Below are 19,566 nucleotides of genomic sequence, written 5' to 3' on the forward strand. Positions count from 1 at the left end.
AAATTTTAAAAAAAGAAAAAGTAATTCCACTTGGACATAATCAACTTCTTTAAATTTAAGCCCACAGAGACAGAGGTGTCCAAAACACACGCATTATAGTCTCCAAAAACGCGTATGGATTCAGTGTGTTTATCTCTGTCGTTCCCGCCGTCTCTCTCTCTCTCTTCATAACTCTCTCTCTCTCTCTCTATCTCTAAAAACTCAGAGAGGAAGCAAAACCCAGCAAGCAAAAACAGAGTATTTTTGAAAGAACAAGTTGAACCAGAAGAAAAAGAAAGAGTCTTTGTTGCTCTCTCATTCTATAATGGCAAAGTCAAAGTGCAGCAGCAACAGGAAGGTCTCTTACATTTCAGTCCCATCACAGATAATCAACTCTTTGTCAGCCACTTCTCTTCAATCCCTCCTTCTCTCACCCAAGAAGTCCTCCAAGCAACACTTGAGGTTCTTCAGCTACAAAAGCCCAAGGCTATGGTTTTTCCTTCTCTTTCTCTTTGGCTTCATTGGCATGTTGAAGCTGGGCTACAATCTAGACCCTGTGATCCCATTTCATCCATATCCATGTGCTACAAATGAAGCAAAGGACTTAAAATCAAATGGGTATTCAAAGCCTGAGCTGGCTGTTGCATCTGGAGGAAATGTTGAGAAAGTTGAGATTTTGAATGGTATTAGTGAATCTCAGCCGTTGATTTCAAATAGGTCTGCAAAATCTGAGGTGGGTATTGGTCCAGACAGTGAGAGTGAGTTTTGGAAGCAGCCAGATGGGTTGGGGTACAAGCCTTGCTTGGTGTTCAGCAGGGATTATAGAAGAGCAAGTGAGGGGCTTGTGAAGGACAGGTCAAAGTATCTAATGGTGGTGGTTTCTGGTGGGATGAATCAGCAGAGGAATCAGATAGTGGATGCTGTGGTCATTGCTAGGATTCTTGGGGCTGCTTTGGTTGTTCCCATCTTGCAAGTCAATATCATTTGGGGTGATGAAAGGTAAAATGATACTACTATTTCACATATTTTGCTTGTGAAAAAAAAAATTGCCTTTTTTGAAGTTGTTGTATATTACCTTGATTCACTCTAGCAAATACTGGTTTCACACTATACAACAACAATCAAAACTTTTGCTCCCAAAATTTTGGATCCTCAACAGGGTCTGTCACATGGTTTAACATTATGTGTATTGTAGTACATTCTTACTATAGCATTGGTAAGCTTGCCTAATTGAAGGGTTTATGTCCAGTTTAATTAAATTTATCAAGCAGCCATTTTTCTATCGTGGTAGGAGTTGATTAGGTTTCTTTCCTTATTTGTGAATGTTCGTATGTTGTGATTTGGATTATATATTCTGGTTTCTGTGTTTTCGTCTTAAAATTAGCAAGCAACCATTTTTGTATCATAGTTGAAGTTTGTTAAGTTCCTTTCCTTGTTAGTGAATGTTTTAATGCTCGGGTTTAGATTAGAATTTCGGTTTCTGTGTGTTTATTTTAACTTTAGCAAGTAGTCATTTTACTATTACGGATGAAGTTTATTAAGTTCCTTTCCTTATTTGCGAATTTTTTTATCTCGTGGATTGGATTAATTATTCTGGTTTTTGTATTATTTTAAATTTAGCAAGCAGTCATTTTTCTATCATGATTGAAGTAAATTAAGTTGCTTTCCTAATTTGTGAACGTTTCTATGATGTTGTTTGGATTAATATTTTTTTTTTTCCATGTTTTTATTTGGTGGGTGCAGTGAATTTTCTGATATATTTGATTTGGAGCACTTCAAGAGAGTTCTTGCTGATGATGTGCGAATTTTATCGGCATTGCCATCAACACATCTGATGACAAAGCCGGTCGAGAGTAGTCCTCTACCTCATGCCACACCACAATGGATCCGTGGACATTATCTCAGACGGGTATGACCAAGTTCTGTATATATGCTTTTGAGTAATTGTGCTAGCTCCTCTTGATTGCTTTTTACTTATAAATCTGATTTAGTAAACAAAAAGAAAGATGGAGGTAAGACAGAGAATTGGCTGCTTCTAGACATGGTGAATTAGTTGGGGGCCTTTGGCCTTTACTGTGTATCATAGCTATGAAAGTATGTCTTATGGCAGTTAGAGAAGAATCTTATTACTCCCTTCTGAAAAAGATGTCAACAGTTAGTTATAACTGCAATGATCTGGAAATATTATGACAATTATAATGGCATTAATCACTTTAAACGCCATCAATTTATTTGCTTCAATTCTGTGCTTTTGTTGTAAACTATTTTAGTTGTTGCCATGTTGGATGGACCTTCAAAATGAGTTGTGTTGCTTACTAGTTTAACTGATCGTCTCAATATTCTGATCAATATTAGTTTTGCGGATGTTCAAAAAGAAAACTGTTTTCATTTTCTGTTAATGACTCTCTCTCTCTCAGATAGAAATTGTTCAGTTGTATATGGTGAAGAGCAGTCTTTTTGTGGATGCTAATTGGCCAAAGGATTATCTAATGCAGTTTCTGTTGGCCTCTGCAGTTTAACAGAGAAGGGGTTCTGCTGTTACGTAGCTTGGATTCAAGGCTTACTAAGGATCTTCCTTCTGATCTGCAGAAGCTTAAATGCAAGGTATTTACAGTCTCATTTTCTCATATCCTACTATCCTAGAAGCTGTATGTATATCTTTTCCTCACATTATGTTTGAAAGCACTCACATATTCATAAAGTAATAAACCTAATAGGATCATGTAAGATTGTAAAAGGATTTGCTTATTTTCAAACGTCCCTACTTAAATCATACTGATAGCACATTGTATCTGTTTCTATCCATATATTCTCAAATTTCAAATTTGTACCTGTGCAGCTGTGCTAATCAATACTTGGCTGAATTTCAGTCCACCTTTGCCCTTTTGATTTAGCCAAGGTTCTGTATTTAGCTGATTCCTTTGCCTCCTTTGTTTGACTTCAGGTTGCTTTTCATGCATTGAGGTTTGCCCCACCAATTTTGGAACTTGGTAACAAGCTCGCAGAGAGGATGCGAAGCAAGGGACCCTACCTTGCTCTTCATTTAAGGATGGAGAAAGATGTATGGGTTAGAACTGGTTGCCTTCCTGGTTTGAGCCATGAGTACGATGAGATAGTGAACAATGAAAGGAAACAACGTCCAGAGCTCCTAACTGCAAAATCAAAAATGACCTACCATGAGCGGAAGCTTGCAGGTCTCTGCCCCTTGAATGCCTTGGAGGTAACCAGGTAAGAATCTAAGTCTAATATGTGCTCCTGTACTTTTAACCTTCACTAGTGCAATACTGCAATATGCTGAACTGGTTACCTTTTTCTATAATTGACAATTCTTTAATAGGCTGAAATTCTTTTTGTTTTGTCATTTAATGTTTTAGGCTGCTTAAAGCTCTTGGAGCCCCAAAAAATGCAAGGATATACTGGGCTGGAGGGCAGCCATTGGGTGGGAAAGAAGCCTTGCTACCATTAACCCAAGAGTTTCCTTATTTTTATAATAAGGAAGACCTTGCCTTGCCTGGTGAACTAGAACCATTTGCAAATCGGGCATCTCTTATGGCTGCCATTGATTATATAGTCTCAGAGAACAGTGATGTTTTCATGCCATCTCATGGAGGGAACATGGGCCATGCCATCCAGGTATCACCATCACCATTTTCCCTAGTATATACTGCATTATTTGTATCAATTTTGTAGAACATATAAATTTCTTGCATGAGAAATCACAAGACTACTTTCCATATTGATCTGGCCTTATCAAATAATATCAGCCAAAGGTTAATCATATAACACATGTAATGAGGGAAAACTGTAATTACTGTGAAGACAGTGAAGTCCTTGAGACATTTGAGTTTGGAAAGTAAAATTAAGCAAACTTTTAAGCTCTTGTACTTCAATTTCCTTGAGAAAGACTAAAAATTAGGCAATAAAAGTTTCTACAATCTGAAATTACAACATTGAAAGGTGCTTGTCATTTTCTTTTCTTTCCCACCCAATGGATAATTTTTTTGGAGAAAATAGGATGTATGGTTTGAGTTATTTGTCCAAAGAAAAAGGGGTTTTAGTAAAAAGCTAATCATAGTGTGAGCCAAAAAAAAAAAAAACCATTATTGTACGTGTTACTGTTTTAGTACCTCACTGGTTACCTAATTTTAGTTTTTGTTCAATCATGAATGTGTCTATGACTCTATGTGAACCTATATACTGCCTGTGCCTTCAGAGCAGGTGGGAGGAAAGTTTTCCTGAATTTGAAATCTTAAAAAAATCCAAAATTTATTTTCTATTTGTCAATATTTTAAGCAGCCTAATGGATCATTAATGATCTTAAATCTATAAATTTAGAACCTCAAATATTAGTTTTATGCTTCCATTTATGGAGACTGAAATTTGCTGTTTATATTATACAGGGACACCGGGCCTTTGCAGGACACAAGAAGCATATAACCCCAAACAAAAGACAGATGCCCACTTACTTTTTGAACTCTTCTTTACCAGAAGCAGAATTCAACAGCATCATAAAGGAATTACACAATGAATCCTTAGGGCAGCCAGAGCTCAGGACTAATAAAGCGGGAAGGGATGTTACGAAGTATCCTGTCCCTGAGTGTATGTGCAATGATTCACATACTCATACCAACTAGTGATTTCATGCAGAATGCTTCCACATGATTACACTGCAACCAATCCCTTCATCGAAAGATCAAAACTTTTTGGAAAATCTATTGAATTTGAGCCCTCTGAAAACCAGCTGTGACGCCTTTTGGGGCAACAATGGTTTGTTGGAGCGCTATATTTGAAGAAAAACTTAAGTTGGCACAGTTGGCAACTACACTCACAATGATTCCTGCATTGAGATTTTGAGGCAAGATACATGGCCAAGTATGACAAAAACAGTATATGATACCGTATCATTTTTTGATTCTTTACAGGAAGAGTTCTTTTAGGATATATAACATTTCATTCTTTGTATTATATCTATGTATTATAGATCCATACGTGTAAATCTGTATAAATAGCCATACAAGCACTTCTAATAATAATTTATTACATCTATCTTTGCAAGTTTCTATTTGTAGTTCTTCAGCAAATGCATTTCTATAAGTTAAGAATAGCTCTGATTGTCCTTTTACAATGCTTATATAATACAACACCAGCAAAAGCATAGTTAGGTTCTGGCTGTCATTAATTTTGTTCAATAAGTCTAGAAGCAAAACAAATTTTACAACTTTGTGATTTGTGTTTTTGAAATGGCATAAATGGTAAACTATGTGAAAGTAATGTTTTTTCAATCATAATTTGTCCAAGTGTGAAAAAGATAGTAAAACTTTTTGTTTCCCAGGCATTACTCATTTTCCATTTTGTGGTCACCTAAGCCAGTTTGTCATGATGATTTGTTTTTTGTGCACCTCAGCATAGTCTGGATCTCTATAGTATAAAGATGAGGTGGACACAAATCTACAGCCAGATATTTTTTGAAATGGGTGGAAAGCAAAATCAAGAATATCCATTGAAGGGGGAATAATATATGGGAAGGTAAAAACAGAAGGATATTGTCACATGAGTGCTCCTAACTATTCTCTATTTGATTCCTGAGACCTTTCAGGAGTAAAAAGAGAGGGAAGGGGTGGACTTTGCACTTTTTCCAGACACTTTAGTTTCAATCTACCAGAAAGTATGGAAGTTTTCTCTTTTATCTCCTTTAATATTGAAAGGTTCCCTTTGCCATCAGTTCTTTTGCCAATATCACTTGTGGTTCGACATTTGGTCTGTTGGGATCTAGGAAGAACGTGCACGGATACGGGCACAATACGGGTACGGATATGGAATCGTAATACGATAATTTTTGAAAAAGTAGGACACGGTATGGCGAAGATACGTATATTAATTATTAAATATTTTATAATTTATCTTTGTATATATGATTAAGTATTTATTTTTCATATAATATTAAACATACATGAATTTAAATGAAATAATGAATATTTTATTTAATTAAAGTCCAAGAGATCTAAAATATTACCCCTTTAATAACTTAAGGTCATGTCCCAAATATATTAAAGCTCATTATGTGAGTGTCATTCAGATATGTGAAATGAAAAAAAAAAAAATGAAAAAAAAAAGACACTTGACTGAGAGAGGAGAAGTGTAAAAAAATAAAATTAAAAAGATAACAAATTAAAATATAACCAAATGCATCAACCCAAAGTAGAGTTTAACAAAAAAAATTCATCATCCTAAATTAGATGTGCAACAAAGAATTAAAAATTCACCAAAAGAAAGAAAGAGAGAGTATTCACCTATTTTGTGGGAAAAATATAGATAGAATGGAAGAGAGAAAAGCAAATATTTATAGTAAAAAACATAGGGAGAAGATGAGTTAAAATAGAAGGAGTAATGGGATGAAGGAATTGTAAGGTTAAGGTATAGAATAGTGAGGAGATAAAAAGGTAAAACTAAAGTAGGAGTGTCAATTCGAGTTAGCGTGTCTTGTCGAGGTAGGAGTATTCAACTAAATGGCTCAACCATAACCCAACCTATTTAATAATCATATCATGATCTTTCAACCCTAACCTGACCTGTTAATTAGGCGAGTTGACCTAACCCAACCCACTTGACAGTTGACACACCTAATAAACAGGTTGTGCTGGGTTAACAAGAATGTGACACAACTTATTTCAACATGCTTAATAATAAATATAACATCCATCATACACTTCAAGTATTCAACCCATATTCAAAATAATATTGTTCAATTTCCAATTATATTAGGGTACGTAAAATTTGTAAAGTTTCAATTTCTAATTATACTTGTAAGTTTTTTTTTGTAATTACTCACTTTTCATTTTAAGTTTAAAATATAGGTTGGATATAAAAGGTATTTGAAAAATCTAAAATAAAATGAATATTTGTTTGTTATACAAGTTAAACGGATTGTGTTAAATGGGTTATTTTATGTTGACACAAATAAATTGGCGTGTCAAACGTGTTTATTGCGGTTGCAGGTCATGTGTGTTGACTCTTTTATGACCAATTTCTTATTGTATTGCTTTCAGGTCAATCCGTTTATGACTCAAACTTGCTAATACCCAACCTTAACCCGTAAAAACCAGTGTCAGATTCGTGTCATGTTTGCAGATTAGGTTGAACATTGACAACCCTAGGTAAAAGTAGGGGAAATGTAGGAATTGTAATTTTGTAATTGTAAGGTGATAAATTAATAAGAAGAATAATAATTAAAAAGAAGAGATAAAATGTAAGAAATAAGTGGATGATGTGATCGTTGATGTGGTTCAACGGGAACGTATCAATAATAAATACTACACTTTAGTTTTATATATATATATATAAATTCTTAACCTGTTTTAACTAGTACTCCATGGAGCTTGAATTAGTATATGAGATGTCAACACCAAAGCTTCTTTGTGATATTATCACCAATGCTCTTGATACTACCTAAAGTCCCATCTCAATTAAGATGTGTATGCAAGTCATGTAGTCTTTTAATCTTCAATCCCCAGTTCATCAAAATGCACCTCAAAGTTGATTCTTGGTACATTTTAACCAATAGTGACAACTTTATTCTCATGTCCCCCTTTCTTGATTTTGGGTATAGATTTACCTAAGTTGACTTGGTGGATGATTGAGATGGTTGAAAGCCTTGAGACTGAGTATCCTCATTTAACAGTCCATCCTCATTTAACAATCCACTAGCACTAGAATCCACATTTACTTGGGTTGACTCAATTAGTGTTTGAATAGGTTGAGATTGAGGAACCCTACCAACCATATCCTTAGTCTCAACATTCTGCATTTAACAACCAAAAAGAAGGTAGCAGAATTAGACTTCTTTATTTATTATTATTATTATTAAATGGAACTCGTTATATGTAATCCAGCGAAACTGAATTTGACAAACTAAATCAACCCTACAAAAGAAATATTAGATTACATTGTAGGATAGGATTTTACTCATTTTTGTGGTTTAAAGTATTCAAAATAGACATTGAAATATGATTAAAAACCTTTACATATAATTGAGATTTCGTTACTGATAAAAATTCATAGCTATACAAGCCCCCACACACACAATCATCATAAACTCAAAATGTTAGTAAGGTATTATCTGTTGATTAATTTTTTCGTAGACCAAGCTCAAGTGACACTTCCTTGCCATGTAAGAGCTTGGTGTGACAATGAGGTCTAATATAAAGTTCAGAAATTTAAACGCAAAAGAAACTCAAAAGTAAAAATTTACTTGATGAGTTGGCTCAGTATGTGTTTGAGAAGGTTGAAATTGAGAAGCTCTGTCACAACTTGCTCTAGTCTGCCCATTAGTCTCAATATTTTGCATTTAACAACCAAAAAAAAGGTAGTAGAATTAGAACTTATTATTATTATTTTCTTATTTTTGATGAATGGAACCTATTAATAATATAGTGAAATCAAATTTGACAAACTAAATTAACTCCACAAAAGAAATGTTATATTAGATAACATTGTAGAATAGGATTTCACTCTTTGTGGTTTAAACCATTTGAAATAAACACTGAAATCTGATTATAAACCCTCGCATATAATTGAGACTTTGTTACTAATAAAAATTCATAGCTAAAAAATTTTAAATGCAAAGAAAATTCAAAATTATAGGTTTACCAAAGTATAGGTTTACCAAAGTATAGGTTCTATTCTCAAGCAACTCATCACTATTCCACGGAATTCGTCAAACAATATTTTCGTATTCATAATATAATTCTCATACCCATCTTAGAACTCGTTATTATTATTTTCTTATTTTTGATAAATGGAACCTGTTAATAATATAGTGAAATCGAATTTGACAAACTAAATTAACTCCACAAAATAAATGTTATATTAGATAACATTGTAGAATAGGATTTCATTCCTTGTGTTTTAAACCATTTAAAATAGACACTGAAATCTAATTATAAACCCTCACATATAATTGAGACTTTGTTACTGATACAAATTCATAGCTAAAAAATTTTAAATGCAAAGGAAATTCAAAAGTATAGGTTTACCAAAGTCTACGTTATGTTCTTAAGCAACTCATCACTATTCCATGGAATTCGTCAAACAATCTTTTCGGATTCATAATATAATCCTCATACCCATCTGGTAACCCAATCTTTTCTTTATTTTGTTCTAGCAATGGCTCTGACTTAGGGAGGGAAGTTAGAGGAGGACTAGCATGGAATAATTCTAATGCGCAAATTCCAAAATTCCATATATCATCCACCTTAGCTTTGTCGTTATTACATTCTGGTGGATCACGTTCTAGTGCAATCCAATATGGCACTGAGTCTTTGCCTTTCACATACTTCAACTTGAGTTCGAGGTACCAAAGTCAGAGATTTTAACTGATCCATTCGAGTCTATCAAAATATTAGATGGCTTCAAGTTTCCGTGAAATGTATCACGTTCGTAAAGAAAAGACAATGCTATTAGAGTTGGTTTCTCGATCAGCCATTATTTTGAAAGCAACTCTAACAGGCATTGTCTTTTCTTCACAAACGTGATAAATTTTACAGAAACTTGAAGTCATCTAATATTTTGCAGACTTGAGTGGATAAATCAAAATCTCTGACTTTGGTACCTCGAACTCAAGTTAAAGTATGTAAAAGGCAAAGACTCAGTGCCATATTGGATTGCACTAGAACGTGATCCACCAGAATGTAATAATGACAAAGCTAAGGTGGATGATATATGGAATTTTGTAATTTGCACATTAGAATTATTTCATGCTGGTCCTCTTCTAACTTCCCTCCCTAAGTCAGAGCCTTTGCTAGAACAAAATAAAGAAAGGATTGGGTTACCATATGGATATGAGAATTATATTATGAATTTGAAAAGATTATTTGACGAATTCCGTGGAATAGTGATGCGTTGCTTGAGAACATAACCTACACTTTGGTAAACCTATACTTTTGAATTTCCTTTGCATTTAAAATTTTTTAGCTATGAATTTTTATCAGTAACAAAGTCTCAATTATATGCGAGGGTTTATAATCAGATTTCAGTGTCTATTTCAAATGGTTTAGACCACAAGGAGTGAAATCCTATTCTACAATGTTATCTAATATAACATTTCTTTTGTGGAGTTAATTTAGTTTGTCAAATTCGATTTCACTATATTATTAACAAATTCCATTTATCAAAAATAAGAAGATAATAATAATGAGTTTTAGAAGAATTAGAACATGTTATTTATTTATTATTACTATTTTGATAAGTGAAACAGAATTTGACAAGCTAAATGAACCCCACAAAACAAATTTTAGAATACATTGTTAAATAGGATTTAATTCTTTCTTGTGTTTCAAGCATTCAAAATAGACCTCAAATTCTGACGATAAATGCTCATATATTATTGAGACTTTGTTATTGATAAGAATTCATAGCTATACAAACTCACACACACGATGATCATAAGATCAAAATGTTAGTAAGGTGCTCTCTATTGGTCCATTTTGTATAGACCAAGCTCAAATAAAGCTTCCTTGAATTGTAAGAGCTTGTTGTGAAAATGAGTTCAAATATAAAGTTCAAAATTTAAGTGTAATAGAAACTCGCAAGTATAAATTTAACTAAGTTGACTTGGTGGATGGTTGAAAGCCTTGAGACTGAGTATCCTCATTTAACAGTCCACTAGCACTAGAACGCACATTTACTTGGGTTGACTCAATGAGTGTTTGAATAGGTTGAGACCGAGGAACCCTACCAACCATATCGTTAGTCCCAACATTCTGCATTTAACAACCAAAAAGAAGGTAGCAGAATTAGACCTCGTTAGTTATTATTATTATTATTATTATTATTAAATGGAACTCGTTATCTCTAATCTAGTGAAATTGAATTTGACAAACTAAATGAACTCTACAAAAGAAATATTAGATTACAATGTAGGATGGATTTTACTCATTTTTGTGGTTTAAAGTATCCAAAATAAACATTGAAATATGATTAAAAACCCTCACATATAATTGAGAATTCATTACTGACAAAAATTCATAGCTATACAAGCCCACACACAATGTCATCATAAGCTCAAAATGTTAGTAAGGTACTATCTGTTGATCCATTTTTTCATAGATCAAGCTCAAGTGACACTTCCTTGCCCTATAAAAGCTTGGTGTGACAATAAGATCAAATATAAAATTCAGAATTTTAAAGGCAAAAGAAACTTAAAAGTATAAATTTACTAATGAGTTGGCTCAGTATGTGTTTGAGAAGGTTGAAATTGAGAAGCCCTATCACAACTTGCTCTAGTCTACCCATTAGTCTCAATATTCTGCATTTAACAACCAAAACAAAGTAGTAGAATTAGAACTCGTTATTATTATTTTCTTATTTTTGATAAATGGAACCTGTTAATAATATAGTAAAATCGAATTTGACAAACTAAATTAACTCCACAAAAGAAATGCTATACTAGATAACATTGTGGAATAGGATTTCATTCCTTGTAGCCTAAACCATTTGAAATAGACACTGAAATCTGATTATAAACCCTCGCATATAATTGAGACTTTGTTATTGATAAAAATTTATAGCTAAAAAATTTTAAATGCAAAGGAAATTCAAAAGTATAGATTTACCAAAGTATAGGTTCTCTTCTCAAGCAATTCATTACTATTCCACAGAATTCGTCAGACAATCTTTTCAGATTCGTAATATAATTTTCATACCCATCTGGTAACCCAATCCTTTCTTTATTTTGTTCTAGCAAAGCCTCTGACTTAGGGAGGGAAGTTAGAGGAGGATCACCATGGAATAATTCTAATGTGCAAATTCCAAAATTCCATATATCATCTGTCATAGCTTTGTCGTTATTAAATTCTGGTGGATCACATTCTGGTGCAATCCAATACGGCACTAAGTCTTTGCCTTTTACATACTTAGAACTTGAATTTGAGATACCAAATTCAGAGATTTTAATTGATCCATTCGAGTCTATCAAAATATTAGATGACTTTAAGTTTCCGTGAAATTTATCACGTTCGTGAAGAAAACACAATGCTAATAGGGTTGGTTTTTCGATCAAAGAATATGGAATTGGAGAGTCTTGAAAGAATATGGTATGGAAGAGTCTTGAAAGGAATTGGTAAGGATTACATATCCGCAAGAAATGCATAATAAAAACACTTTTGAAGATTCCTATTCTTTTCAAAAAATAATGGCTATAGAAAACCAGTTGATTTGTACAACTCAAAAGATGGTTCGTTCCAACACCTTCCCAATCATGTAGGCGAGCTTCTCTCTTTTATGAGTATATTGATTATTGATTTCATTAGCTATGTGGAAAATTGGGTGTTTGGTATATGCACTTAAAAACTGAAAACATGTGTGGAAATACGTGTAAGTAAAAAAGTATGTGAAAATACGTATAATGTTGTTTAAAAACTGAAAACATGTATTTGAGTGGGTGTACCAAACAGGGCCACTACTGTCACCCAATGCTATGAATGAGATTGATTAGTAGTATTGCAGTGGCTATCTCATTCTAAAACAGCTTCTCTCATTTTTATTTTTTAGGAATAGAAACTATCTAATTAGATTAGGGTATTTTTAACAATTTAGATAGTGATAACTATTTTCTAAATCATCTTAATATATAAAAATATATTGAAATTTGTTAGGGACATATTTTATGTAATTGACTAATCTTTTAACAAAATGCACTTTACTTGTAATTCGATAGATCTAGGATGAGTTTAGTACTTCAAGAAACAAGTGTTCAAGTCAAGTGTTAAAGTCATGAAGATCTGACCCAGAAACAAGTGAAGAAAAAGCTGTTTTTTAAAGCTGTTTATTAAAGCTTGATAGCAATCTCGATAGAAAGGACTTCCATCAAGATTTAAAGTGGAAGCTCGACAGAAGCTCGATACATATTGAATCTGTCGACTATAGGATTCAGAATATAGCTAGAAATGTTTTATTCTACAAAGGCTATTAGTTTATGGGTTTGTATAATTCTTATTGGACTAGGAAAGCCCAAGGTTTGTGTAAACCTATTTAAAATAGGAGAGCCCATTAAGCTCCTATTTAAAAGAGGTGAAAAAAGAAAAACCTAACCCTAGAGAGTTTCATAAAGTTTTCTTTTTGAAACCCTAACCTCCTCCTACAGAAAAAAGAATTCTTGCTGTGTTTCTTGTACGTCTTTGGGTTCTATAACCAAGCAAAGTCTCTTGCACCAACATTGAAAATCTTATTGGTGTTTATATGTGAAGGTGCTGCAAATCAACTACAATAATCAAAGGGTTGCTGTGGAGTTAGTCACATACTGGAATCCGTGCACATTGGTTAGTTACGTACTAGGATTCGCGCCAAAGGGAAAGATTGCCGCTACAATACAAGTCCAATTGGGTATTGAGGTAAACGTTCAACTGTAAGTTGATATTTCGAGATAGGCCAAAGGGTTTAATAAGATTCCTTATAATTGTAACCGCTTGTGATTGATAATAGTGAATTCTTGGTAGTGGTGATCTTAAAATCACCCGGTGAGATTTTGTCTTGATGGTTTTCCCCATTCGTAAACAAATCACCCGTGTCAAATTTAAAACCCGCTGCCTTTAGTTATTTGGTGATTTGTTTGTATTACCACGCTTTACATGCTAAATTGACTTAATTAGTTAAATTAAATAATTAATTAATTTGCAGAATAGTTCTGGTGCCACAACTCTATGTACAACTCGGCCACGTGGCGAGTTGTGCACAAAGTTGTGCATAGAGTTGTGGCACTAGAATTTTCCTAATTTGCAAGAGGTCAATATATTTTTGCCCAATCAAAATTAGAATTAAATTCATTACATCAAATCAAACTTGCTTAATATCACACCAAGTCACGTCACTCACTAATGATACAAATCATTTCCTTTTTTTCGAATATCTTCTAAAAGGAAAAGGACTTTTCCAGTTTTGGAGGAATATCAAAGACAAACGAAAGTCCATCTTACAGGCCATTATTGTTGTAGGAAGGTAATAACGGAGATATTCTAAATTCTATTTTTTTTTTTTTTTTTTTTCTTTTCTGCTGGGTAAGTGTTTATGCAAGGGATAGAACCTTGAGTTGAAAGTCACTAGCATGACTAGGTACCACTTGGGCCAACAGGCCCGGTGGTAATTCTAAAAATTTAATTATGCCATTTTTTCGGTGCAGTGATTGACATAGTCATACCAACTTGTGATTTCATGCAGAAGGCTTCCACATGATTACACTGCAACCAATTCCTTCATCGAAAGATTGCAGTTTTTTGACAAATTTATTGAATTTAAGCCCTTTGAAAACCAGAAGTGACGCCTTTTGGGAGCAATGATGGTTTGTTGGAGCACTATTTTTGAAAAAAAAAACTCAAGTTGGCATTCGGTCCATTCAATCCAATTTGGTCTATTCGGTTTAATTTGGCCCATTTCGGTCCACTTAGGTCTATTCTGTCTATTTGGTCCATTCAAACCATCATGCTCTCTCAATCTATTCTGTCCATTTGGTCCATTCGAACCATCATTCTCTCTCTCTCTCTCTCTCTCTCTCTCTCTCTCTCTCTCTCTCTCTCTCTCTCTCTCTCATTTTAACTTTTAAGTTGTTGAATTTTTATGTTTTTTAATATCTCTACATTGGGTTATTTAGGTGGTGTTTTTGAGTTCCCCTGCACAAATCATATCTCTCCCCCTTATAGCTTTGGTTTGATATTTGTTTGATTTAATCTTTATTTTGGAATTGATAATTTGAGTTCATATCAAAACACAATCTACATGGCTATATATTTAAATATATCTATCAATTGTTTGAGTAATATCAATTGTAATTATATGATAAATTTTGATTATCATGATAATCTTCTTAAGAGAATAAGAAATTTAAAATTTAAAATTGTTAGTTGTACCCAAAGAAAGTAGGAAAATAATATAATGCATAATAATAATAGTTAGAAGAATATGGATCACTTCAAAAAAGAATAATATCAATCAAAAACCCCACAAAATAAGAAAATTATATATTTGTAAAAATAGAGAGTCAAAAATTATTTTTAGAAATTTTTTAATTTTTAGGGGAACAAATTATCTACAATAAAATTTAGAGAGTAAATTATACATTACACCGCATCTCAAAGTAATTATATATTTTCACGTATCGCGTGGATCTACGACTAGTCTATATCTATATCTATATCTATATATATATAATAGCAGAAGCTGAGAGAAAGTAGGCTCCTACATTTAAGGAGATATTGACAAATAGGAAAAAAGACCCCTTAAAATACTGACACGTACACAGTTTTTAAATAAAACACTCGCACGGTACAATGTTTTGGCTTTCAAGTCTGCCACGCTTGCAATTAAAAAAAGATATATTATATTGTTTCGTTAGGTTAACACACCATTTGATAGCATCTCAGTATAAAAGGAAAAATAACCGGTTAAAATACAGTTTAAAGGCTTGCAATACTCCTAAAAAAAAACGCAGGATACGGAGAGAGGAAACTGTGTTCATAAGCTGTCAATCGCCAGACTAGAGCACCACAACTGCAAGCACATGCATAGAGAAAGAAAAATTTATGGGCATCAACACCGTTAGGTTATCTATCGGCCACCATCAGATCGTCGAACTGCCTCCGGTACATTTTTCTCAATTTTTTTAGATTTCGATATGAAATATTACTTTATATTGAGTTTTTTTGTTGGATAGGTTTAGATTTGATTTTGGTTTTGATTCCTTTTTGTTTCGGGTTCTTGGGTTCTCCATCAAAATGTTTGTTTTCTAAATTTTCCGATATTTTCTTTTGTTTTTTGTTTTTTGTTTTTTTTTTTTTTTTGGATTACAGAAATCACTAAAAAAATTGATCTTAATTTTGTACTTCCGTTTCTAATTTAATTTTGTACTTCCGTTTCTAATTTAATTTTTTACTTCCGTTTCTAATCTTAACAAAATAAAATTTTGGAAACGTTGTGACTTTAAAACATCAAGCGTTTCAATTTCATTCTCTGAATTTTAATTCATATTTTTTCCCCTTTTCTTCCTTCTTTCTTTTATTTTCAATCCTTATATGATGGTTGTTGTTGAAAGGTAGAGACAGAGTTATGTTCTGTTTTTTATTTTTGAAATTTAGGCATTAATTATGATTTACATGTGGGTATTATGGTTCAGTCGGTTATGATTTAGGTTTTTTGATTAGGAATAGTTTTGTTTGGGGAATTTTGGATGGGAATCGAATTTGCATATTTGGGTAATTTTGATTTTGGATTTCACCTTCTAATTCAGAGAAAGACAATTAGAAAAAGATGAAGTCTTGCTCTCCACACATCATGCACAATCAGTTATGAATGTATTTAGCATTATTTATTATTATGTTTGTGAGTTTTGTTTTGTTAATTTGCAAAATCTGTTTATTATTAAAAAATTCTGCCTTTCTTATGTTATTTTCTGTCTAACAGATGCATAACTTGCATAGTATGAACTAAATTTGGTTGATTTGTAATTGGATTAGTATTGATTAGCATGCTCGGTTAATTTTGCATATACATGTGCTGATTTTGGTTGTATGAATGTTTTGTATACTTTAGTCAATTTTTTTTCTTCTAAAAAAAAATGGTTGGATTCAATTAGTTTTTATTCTAAGTTCAATTGACCTGTAAAATTGTTATGATTTCATTAACTTTTACCCACCTTTCCCCAGTAGCAAAATAGATTGTTAGAGTTCTTTTTATTTTATTTTATTTTCTTAAATTTTAGGCTATGCTTTGTAATAAATTTGGCTTATTTGTGTTTTTGTGGTCTTACAATTCAGTCTAGCTAAGTGACAACATTGTGTTGGGTTTTGAGAGATTTTAGTTTATAATATTGAGGGTTCTGTAATTGCTAATTTCAATTTCAAGCATTATTGTGTATTTGATTTGTGGTCTCTAGCATTTTAGTTTTTCAGTGTTTGTGGTTAAGCTTATGATTATAAATTCATGCACTGGAACTGTTGATTTTTGAGTTTTTATATATGGTTTATGGTCTCCATTATTTTCCCCTACCAGTGTTTTGGTGTTTTGATTTTTAAGGAACTAATTCTAAATAAGTTGGTTCCCTGTCAAAATGATTGGATATGAAATTTTATGTTTTTTTCCCCATAAATTAGTTCATTAATATAATGCTTAATTTCATTTTTATTGTCCAAGTATATATATGCTCAATTTTGGGAATTCAGTATGCTGCTATAATATGAATGGCCTTCATTATAACCACCCATGTTCCATATTATTGACTACTTATATTCTAGATGAAATAGAAATTTTAAATTGTTAAACTTGAGTTCTGTTTACTCAGCTTTCAAATGTTTTTATTTTTTACAGTTCATTTATTTAAACCTGCCATGTTTTATGGATTTTAGATAATTATACTTGATTAGCCAGCATACCGTAAATGAAACCCAAAACTTCTTTTTTTTTTTTCCCCCTGTGGTGTCATGGTGTATAGGAACTCAGTTTCTAGAGCCTCATTTACATTGATGTCTATCAGGTATTTTTTGAATTCAAAGGCAAAGGAAATGAAGGCCTAGACAATTCATTGCAGAATAGGTATGTTCCTAAATTCTTGGTAGAAAATTTCCGTCATAATGTATTATAATGAAACTCAAGTCCTTTTAGCTAAAATAGTATCAACAGGTTGGTATTATTGGCATGCATGATTTATGTTAGAAAAGCATTATATTTAACAGAAGATGAGAAAAGTCACTGTGTTTCATGGATGTTAAGACATGTTTCTGTGGCATATCTAACATATTAAGTTATTAATAGAAACTTGAATCAATGTACTTCAAGTATGAAAGAAACTGTCGGAAACAACCACCAACAGACACTGCCTAAACAACTGTTGTGTGTTTCAGCCCAAACACCAAATAGTACTATTACGAAAACACTTCTTACCATAATTACCATGATCTAATTGTATTTGATTGATAACTATAAAGTCTTCATTATTAGGAAATAGACATCATGCTTATTGTGATATTATTTGTGAACTTGCTAGGAGTTAGGAGTGAAGCTATATGTTTTTTATTTTGAATCTATAGAAATTGTTGAGTCTGATTTTGAAACTCTTCCACCTTTCTTCTGAATTGGAAGCTACAGGCTCCTCTAGCTTATGATTACTTATGTGCACAAAGGTTTTGAAGTGCTGTGGAAGGAACATTTTCTTCGATTATTGCTTTTTGTTGTAGAAACATTTATGATATTACCTTTTGATATGGTCTTCTTGGGTAAATATGAAGGAAAATGTTACATCTTTGTGGCATTCTAACTAATATTATTGTTTTGTATTTTCTGCCAAATCAGCTTATAGATAAATATTGACAAATGGCAGGTGGTAGTTATTATGTTGTCACAAATCACAATAAATGTTGGTTGAAGTTAAAAATGTGTCTATCTTTCAACCTATATGTATATCCGAAGGATAACACACTATCAAGTCTATGAAATTCTATATGTATTATTTTTATGATCTTTTAAATTTATGAAATTCTATGTCTTGTATTTTCTGTTTTTGTTAGTACCATGGGTTAAAAATGTGACCAAATGAATGTGTAGAACCTTTGAACATTTGGATTTCTATATTGAAACCATGCAGGCTTAATAAGCATTTGGAATTTACAAGAGATGTGAAATGAGTCATTTTTTTTTTCTTTTTTCTTTTTTTTTTTTCCTTTTTAGATAGTATAATACATTTGATTAATAAATTTTTTTTTTTTAATTATTTGTAAGGTTAAAGGTAAAAATTATTCGTATTTTTTATTGTGCAATTCTTCTGCATATGACAAGATATGTTGAGTCTCTCTCTACTTCTAATAGAATGCAAAAAAAAAAAAAAAAAAAAAAAAAAAAAATGATATGATATGGAGATTTAGTACTGGGTTTTGTAATTTTTCAAGGTACAAGATTTTATGCTGCACCTATGCAAAAACATTGCAGTGGGGTTGGTGGTGAATATGAGTTTAGCATGGCATAAAAAATTAAAAATATGACACTCTTGATGTATGCTAAACTCATTGATTTAATTATGTTCAAGTTTTATTTCATAACTCTTGCCTTCAAAGACTATTTCAACATGATTGCGATTATATTGCATTGAAGGTTAATTTGTTTGGCTCCAAGTAATTGTGACATAGATTAGATGTGTAATTTGGGTTGTGATGATTGAGAGTGAAGCTGTTGGAAAATATTGGACCAATTCTAGGAATAATGAATGCTAGCTAACTCAAGAATTTTTAATCCTATGTGATAGAGATATCAAGGGAAAAGATTAAGTTTAAAATAAATGTTGTTAGGACAACTTTTAATACAAGAGGAAAATCTTTATTGATCATGCAAATCTATGTGTTCATATCCAAATTTCAACATGCATACTTTAGAATGTATAGTAATAATAATTTTTTTGCAAATGGAATTATGGAATTTTTTGGGTTAATTATTGCATTTTAAAATAATGAACAAACATATTGATAACGTATCTTATATACTTCGCAACAAATTTTTTCTTTATAGAATGATTTTATTAGCCAAATTTCTCTTCTACTTATTTCATACTTCAATAACTAT

At 32.3% G+C, this 19,566-nt stretch overlaps 1 protein-coding gene and 1 long non-coding RNA gene across 2 annotated transcripts; both read left to right on the forward strand.

Moving 5' to 3' along the window:
* Positions 1-77: 77 nt before the first annotated feature.
* On the forward strand, positions 78-5,034 carry LOC126724089 (O-fucosyltransferase 20). The gene is made up of 6 exons (XM_050428283.1): positions 78-978; positions 1,723-1,888; positions 2,494-2,583; positions 2,924-3,207; positions 3,354-3,612; positions 4,380-5,034. Exons 1-6 carry the CDS (start codon positions 305-307, stop codon positions 4,611-4,613), a joined length of 1,707 nt encoding a protein of 568 aa, XP_050284240.1. The 5' UTR covers positions 78-304; the 3' UTR covers positions 4,614-5,034.
* A 10,389-nt stretch (positions 5,035-15,423) lies between these two features.
* Positions 15,424-18,275, forward strand: LOC126724100 (uncharacterized). Its single transcript, XR_007654615.1, has 2 exons — positions 15,424-15,605; positions 17,492-18,275. It is a non-coding gene; the product is annotated as an uncharacterized LOC126724100 (long non-coding RNA).
* The last annotated feature ends 1,291 nt before the right edge of the window (positions 18,276-19,566 follow it).

The sequence above is a fragment of the Quercus robur genome, chromosome 4, assembly GCF_932294415.1.
Source record: "Quercus robur chromosome 4, dhQueRobu3.1, whole genome shotgun sequence".
Taxonomy (NCBI): Eukaryota; Viridiplantae; Streptophyta; class Magnoliopsida; order Fagales; family Fagaceae; genus Quercus; species Quercus robur.